This window comes from Sceloporus undulatus, chromosome 11 (assembly GCF_019175285.1).
Source record: "Sceloporus undulatus isolate JIND9_A2432 ecotype Alabama chromosome 11, SceUnd_v1.1, whole genome shotgun sequence".
NCBI classification, from domain to species: domain Eukaryota; kingdom Metazoa; phylum Chordata; class Lepidosauria; order Squamata; family Phrynosomatidae; genus Sceloporus; species Sceloporus undulatus.
The window spans coordinates 10950477-10958157 of record NC_056532.1 but is presented as its reverse complement, the minus strand read 5'-3'; the positions used below and the strand labels follow the sequence as shown (position 1 = coordinate 10958157).

The 7681-nt window shown below is 43.5% G+C and overlaps 1 protein-coding gene across 1 annotated transcript; it reads left to right on the top strand.

The window, feature by feature from the left end:
* Window positions 1-3540: 3540 nt before the first annotated feature.
* Window positions 3541-4843, top strand: CCDC182 (coiled-coil domain containing 182). Its single transcript, XM_042442679.1, has one exon. It carries the CDS (start codon window positions 4081-4083, stop codon window positions 4579-4581), a length of 501 nt encoding a protein of 166 aa, XP_042298613.1. The 5' UTR covers window positions 3541-4080; the 3' UTR covers window positions 4582-4843.
* Window positions 4844-7681: the final 2838 nt, after the last annotated feature.

The following is a 7681-nucleotide window of genomic DNA, read 5'->3' as shown; positions in this document are numbered from 1 at the left end:
TGTATCCCTGTCACAGTTAAAGACAGCAATGATATCACTTCTCAGTCTTCTCCTCTCCAAGCTAAACATGTCCAACTTTCTAAACTGTTGCTCACAGGGTTCCAGACCTTTTACCGTCTTGGTCGCCCTTCTCTGGATACGTTCCAGCTTGTCTGTATCCTTCTTGAACTGTGGTGCCCAGATCCTGACACAGCATTGCAGGTGAGGTCTGACTGGAGCAAAATAGATCCAGACCTTGACATCTCCAGGTAGGCTGGGGTTATCCTCTACCTGGGTTCATGAAAATGTTACTCAAGCCCTTGGACTGCTAAGAAAATTAATTTTCCTTGAAGCGACATTCTTGCTTCGAAGAACCCAGCTGCCACAAAACACCATGGTTTTGCTGTCACACTCCTGACTCCACATGGCCTCCAAATACCTTCAAATGTTAAAATAGAAATGATGTAGGCTGCATCTGTGTTGCAGAATCAATGCAGCTTGACACTGCTTTAACTGCCATGGCTCAGTACTATTGAATATGGGGATTTGTAGTTTTGTGAGATATTTAGTCTTCATTGTCAAAGAGTGCTGATGGTACAACAATTAACACATATATAAGTCTGTCCCTGGCTTACCACTTCACCAAATGCATCTGAGAAAGTAGACTGAAGCCTATGAAAGCACATGCTGCCAACTTCTTCCTTTCAGTGTGTCTCAAAGGTGCTACAAGATCTCTTTGCATACAAATAGAAATGTTGGCTGTATGTACGTTGCAGAATAAATGCATCTTGACACTGCTTTAACTGCCGTGACTCGATGCTATGGAATTTGGGGATTTGTAGTTTTGTGAGATGTTTAGCCTTCTCTGTCAGGTCGCTGTAGTGCCACAATAAACTACAAATTGCAGAATTCCAAAGCATTGAGCCATGGCAGTTAAACTACATTGATTTTAAAGTGCGGCAGCAACTGTTGTGTCTCTTTTTGTTGCAACTCAGACTGGCAAAGTTTGTAGAAGGGGTTGGTAAATGGCCTCTTGCCCTGACACAGTTGCCCACCCCTTTATTAAACAGACAGTGCTCAGCTACAGTGGGCAACTGAACATATCAGGCAGATTCCAGGTCCTATCTGGATACCACGGTCAATTTGGGTTAATCCAAACATGAAGTAACTCCATTATGAAGCATTTGCCACCAAATGTGAAACAGCAAATTCTGCAAGGAAAAGGAACTCCTGATCAGATTTGATGGTTCCCTCCCAGAAATCTTTGCACGTCTCCTCTGCCAAAGCGTCCCTGGGGTACCTAGCCAAACCCCTGAATACGGTGAAGTTTCTGACGTCCCTATGTCATGGGAAAAAAGTTCTCATGTATTCCACACAGCTTCATGCTTTTAAAACGCAAAGGCTGACTCTCACGTAGAATGGAGCTGTGGGGATTAAATCCTTTCAGGCAGAAGCAAAACTCAGCATTATGATCATCTCTCCTACCAACAAGGCAGAAGAATTGCTTAGCGCAATACACAGGGGTATTAGGAGGACTAATGGGATGAAACCGAAGAAAAGGAGCATTTGGGCTTATAGTCTTGTGAATTCGTGGCGGTGAGAAGAATTAGGCTGCCGGATAGCCTTCTCCGGAGAACAGCCCACATTTCCCCCCATCTCTCCTCCTCTCTCTCGGGACCTTTAAAATGACGGAGGACACCACAGTGAAAAATGTTCCAAGGAGAGATCTTGGCTACCATGCAAGTGCTGGGCCAAATGTGTGGGTGGCCAAAATGCCCAGGCATTTTTGGGGGCTTGGCTGCAAGAGATGTCTTTTAAAGCAGCAAATAATGATTGGTAATGAATTTGTCAAGCTTTTCACAGATTAATCCATTAAATAATTGTATATATTGTGGTTTCTCTCTCTGGTTGGTTTTTCAGACTCTTTTGAGGGGAAGTGGACGTTTCCTGTTACGCACAAGGAAGGATTTTCAAATAAAACATTTTTTAAAGGCAACAATGAAAAGCAGCCATGAAGGAACTATTTGTTGTTGTTAGCTGTCCTTGAGTCGTTTCTGACTCATGGCAACTCCATGGATGAGACATCTCCAAGACTCCCTATCCTCCATTGCCTTGCCCAGATCCTGCAAGCCCTTGCCCATAACCCTCCTGATCAAATCTATCCATCTGGTCTGTGGTCTTCCTCTCTTTCTTCTCCCCTTTACCTTTCCTAGCATTATTGTTTCTTCTAGTGACCCATGCCTTCTCATGATGTGACCAAAGTATGACAGTTTCAACTTAGTTTCATCTTAGCTTCCAAGGAGAGCCCTGGTCCAAAAGAACCCATTTGCTGGTCTTCTTGGCTGTCCATGGGATCCTAAGTACTCTTTTCCAGCACCACATTTCAAACTAATTGATTTTCTTTCTGTCTGCTTCCTTCACTATCCAGCTCTCACATCTGTACATGGTAATGGGGAATACAATGGCCTGGACGATTCTAACTTTAGTGCTCAGTTGTATGCCTTTGCTCTTCAGTATCTTTTCCAGTTCTTTCATAGCTGCCCTTCCCATTCCTAGTCTAATAATTTCTTGATTGCAGTCTTCATTCTGGTCAATGTTTGATCCTAGATGTGGGAATTCTTTCACTATTTCAATTTCCTCGTTGTCTAGATTGAATTTGTGTAATTCCTCTGTGGTCATTATTTTTGTTATCTTTACGTTCAGCTTCAGACCTGCCTTTGCACTGTCATCTTATTAACTGTTCCAGTTCCCGAATGTCTTCTGCTAATATTATGGTATCGTTGTCTGCATATCTTAGGTTGTTAATGTTGCTTCCATCTATCGTCACTCCTTGTTTTGATTCTAATTCTGCTTTTCTTATGAAGTTTTCAGCATATAAGTTAAACACGTAAGGTGATAGGATGCAGCCTTGCCTGACCCCTTTCCCAATTGGGAACCACTCTGTTTCCCCAAATTCTGTTCTGACAGTGGCCTCTTGTCCTTGGTACAGATTCCTCATCAGGAGATGTAGTGGCACCCCCATGTCTTTGAGTGCCTTCCATAGCTTTTTGTGATGTATACAATCAAATGGTTTGCTGTAGTCTATAAAACACATGCTCATTCTTTTTTGGAATTCTTTAGTGTGCTCCATAAGATCCTCAAATATAAAGATGTATCATTTATTACTAAAGTCAGATTCATCCAGGATATATCTCTGGTGCAAAAACTGGAGACTGAAGAAGGCTGACAGGAAAAGAATAAAAGATATAGCCATGGTAATCTGTAGATTCGTTCTGTGGAGAGATCTTGTTAAAACCTTTGAAACTCACTGAAAGAAAGAAGTTGGCAGCATGAGCTTTCCTAGACTTCACTAAAAGCATCTTAGGAAGTAGACTTTAGTCTGCGAAAGCTCACGCTGGCAACTTTTTTCTTTCAGTGAGTCTCAAAGGTGCTACAAGATCTCTCTACAATAGTGGTCCCCAAACTGTGCCCTTTAAGAGATTTTGGAGTTCAGCTCCCAGAAACCTCAGCCATGTTGGCCAATAGTCTGGGATTCTGGGAGCTGGAGTGCAAAATCCCTTAAAGAGCACAGTTTGAGGACCCCTGCTCTACAAGGAAAAGAATCAATTTGTCTGAGATGTTGCTGGAGGAGAGGTCTATGGAAACCAAGGATTGCCAGAAAGACAAATGGGTCTTAGAGCAAATGGAGCCTGAACATTTAGAATAAATCAAGGCTGAAATACGCTGCCTTGGAGTATGGTTGAGTTTCCTTCTTTGGAGGTTCTTAAACAGAGGTTGGATGGCCATCTATTGGGAATGCTTGGGTTGGGTCTTTCTGCATGGCAAAAGCTTGGACTGGAGGGCCCATGGAGTATCTTCCAACTCTATGATCTATGAATTAGAAGGCTTCCACTTCTCTTAGGCAAACTAGGCCAACTGAACAGCTCTGCCATTGGCTCATTGACCTCTGAGATCATAATCTCATAGTTCTAGTCCACTGACCATCCACTACTGGACTGGAATAGAAGGTGACTTCTGAAGGAGCCATGGACAGTGTGGCCACCGGATAGCTTTGTTGTCGTTGTTCATGAACTCCCACTGACAACTTTGTCACATCCGGAGATGGAAACAGGGGAAGACTTTGTGTTTGTTGAGCAAGAGGAGGGAACACAGGCCTGTGAAGGCCAGACACCCATCCCTACAGAGCCGCCATTTGGTAAAGCAAACCCGAAGCCCCCTGAGCAAAGCCAAGCCTCTCGTCTCTCCACGCTGTCTGTTGTGTGCATCCAACACTCGGTGGATTTGGCGAACCTCTACCACGACCTCAAGGAGGTGGAGCGGGAAACAAGACACTTCCAGGAAGACATCACAAACACTTTGTGCACGCTGGAAAGCACCCTCAGGGCCTTGACAGAGCTGATGACCAGACTCGAAACCAGAACCAGGAACGTGGAGCAGAGGCTGAGAGAAGAAGAAGACCGAGGCACCGCTCGGAGCAAAATACTTGCGTTCCTATTATCTGGAGAGAAGGAGCTCCGCAAAAAGTATGCCATTCTGGAAAGGATGTTCCTCAAGAAGAGCGCCTGGCTGGAAGGGATGATCCATAAATGGACAAAGACTTAGAGAAACCCAACCAGAGTGGAACTTGCCATTAAAAACAAAACAAAACCAAACAACTTGCAAAATGTTTTTCCCAGCACTTAGGTCTCAGGACCTAATCCCGACAAGGAGTTTTATAATGGAAAAGGGCAAATTATTTTGAATAAATATAACCATCCTTAGAAACTGTCTTCATAACTTTAAGGGGACGTGGTCATAGCATTATTCTCCCACTTTAACTGCGATGGCAGCTTCCTGTGGCATTCTGGGGTTGGTAGTTTAGTGGGGCCTAAGAGCTTTTCTGGCTGAAAATTGCAAATGCCACTCCCTAAACTGCAATTCCAGTAGCCGTAAAAGTGGAACAATAGCACTAACAGTGCAGTGCGGTCAAGCTACCACACCTAGGTACAGTCGGCCCTCTTTATCCACGGATTTTTTATATCCACGGATTCAAGCATCCGCAGATTCAAAATATTTAAAAAATGATAAATTCCAAATAGTAAACCTTGATTTTGCTATTTTATATAAGGGACCCCATTTTGCTATGCCATTGTATTGAATGGGACTTGAGCATCCATGGATTTTGTTATCCACAGGGAATCCTGGAACCAAACCCCAGTGGATAACAAGGACCCACTGTATTGCCATCAGTTTGTCTAGAATGGGTTTTATGATGGTAGGCAGAGGCTCAAAGTTGGGGTAACAGCTGTGTTGGTGTGGGTTTGTAGTCCAGAAAAGTAATTTCAAAGTTCTGGGTCATAAAGAGAAGATACTAGCTACAGATGCAGGCAAAATGTCAGGAATAAACTCTTCTAGAACATGGCCACATAGCCCAAAAAACCCCACAAAACACTACCTGAAATGATTTCCTATATCTCTTGGAATGGCTGGGTTTTGTGCGTGGCTCAGTTGTGCGAGACAGTCCCCTCGCTCACACACAAATATGGTGGGTGGCTATGTTTTCCAAAGAAAAACTGGTCATTTCTCTCTTGCTTTTCCCTCCCAACCTTTTCTACTAATCACTGATGTCATGGAAAGTACTCCTCTAGTTTGGAGCCGAGGTAAAAATAACCCAGTCTTGCTCATTTTTTCTCCCTGCTGCTCCCATTAGCGTAGAAATGGGAGGATGGATAATAATAAAAGTGTTGGCAGTGATGAAATGAATAATGATCCCCACCCGCCACCCTCCTTTCCTTCCTCTTAACCGGTGACACAGATTTCTCGGGGTGGTTTTTCTCTCTGCTGGGTTTGCCGCGGTCCCATTTTCCTTCCCTGCGTTTTTGCCCTTGCAGACATTTCTGAATGCCCGCTCTTGGTCTTACAGGTATTGATTTCATCTCACAAAAGCATGTCACCATTCACATCTGGCTGTGAGCTGGCAAAACTTTGGCCGGTTCACATTGGAGAAGGCAGGAGCTGCATCTATGCTGCTGACTTTGTGCCGTGTGGCACCGCTTTCACTGCCATGGCTCAATGCCACGGATTTGTAGTTTTGTGAGAGATTTAGCTGGTGCCACAACTAACTACAAAGCCCAGGATTGCAAAGGATGGAGACATGGCAGATAAAGCAGTGTCAATTCTATAGTACAGCAGTAGCCAGTGTTTCACTTGCTATGTGGCATGAAGTAGCTGCCTCACAAAACATATTTTTGAGTGTCACAAAAGGGGCATTACAGTCAGCCCTCCTTATCCCCAGGATTTTGCTCTAAATTAGAAACCCTAGACGTCTATAGGATGCAACCTTGGCAATGAAAGTGGATTCATAGCGCTAGAAACTTTGTAGTATGAATAGGCACCAGGTACTGTAGGCTATATTTCAGAGGAGGGCAATGGCAAACCATTTCTGAGCATTCCCTGCCTAAGAAGAACCTTTGAAATTCATTCAAATGTTGGCAGGGGACTTGAAGCCATTCACTCACACACACAGTTGTGTAGCAGAAATTTCAGCATGTGTTGTTGGTTACCCAGCTGCCTGACTAGCAACACCTGCTGAATTTGCCTCAGCCACACCATACAACTGCTCAAGCACACAAGTTTGAGAGTGAAATATCTCTCATGCAACTACAATTTTCGCAGTCCTGTGTGGTTTTGGCCGTTGAAAGAGTGTTGTACTTGTTGCCATTGTTGGAGAAAGAAGTAAGAAGACATGGATTTTGTCTGGGTTTGCTTTTGGTGGAAGTAAATTGAAAATCCATTGAAAGTACTGAGTAACAGCTAAGTTTTTGGAGTCGAAGGCTTTCATGTCCGGCATCCATAGTTCTTTGAGGGTTTTTCGGGCTACAGATCCCCAAGAACATGGCCACATAGTCCGAAAAACCCACAAAAAAATACAGCTAAGTTTTTGTTTGCCTTTTAAGGTATGTTTAGGTTGTTGCAGTTGCTGGTATTTTCATTATATTTTTCTGTTAAGGGGGAGTTGCCAAATGAAACGCTGCTCAAGGCTCTTGTTTCTTTCCCAGTTGTGTAGAAGAGGAGATTTCAGCCTGTGTTGCAAGGTATAGCTGCTGAAATGGTTTCTTGTGCATGATATGTTAACTATAGTTTTTTGGGGTTTCATAAAATTCATAGACTCTTCTAGGACACGGGCACATAGCCCAAAAAACCCACGAAAAATGGTGGATGAAAGCCTTCGACTACATATATATTATCTATAGTCAAGAGTTTGGTTTGTTTGGTTCATAGCTAATTTGCCTGCATTCATTGTGAGGTTTGGCGTCATTTGTGTATCTTTATTTTAATGGTTTCGAGGTGTGCTCACAGCTTGATTTATGATGACAGTTTCACCGATTCATTCAGATAGGCAAAGGGACCTTTTTGCACATTTGGGACTAACTAATAGCAATACAGGTACATTTCTATACCGCTTACCAGTGAACTAGCACTCCCAAAGCGGTTTACAATGTGTAAACCAATTGCCCCTTAACTGAGCGAAAGAAGTTATAGCATAAGCTTTTGTAGACTTGGTCGGTTTCCTCAGAGTTCAGGTGTGTCTGCATTGCAGAAAGAGTCCAGTTTGTGACACCGCTTTCTCTGCCATGGTTCAATGCAATGCAATCCTGGGATTTGTATGTGGAGAGCTCTTGTAGCACCTTTGAGACTCACTGAAAGAAAGAAGTTGGCAGCA

What these genes read in the sequence shown, in the direction of transcription:
- CCDC182 (XM_042442679.1), top strand. Translation starts at nt 4,081, where the DNA reads ATGGAAACAGGGGAAGACTTTGTGTTTGTTGAGCAAGAGGAGGGAACA.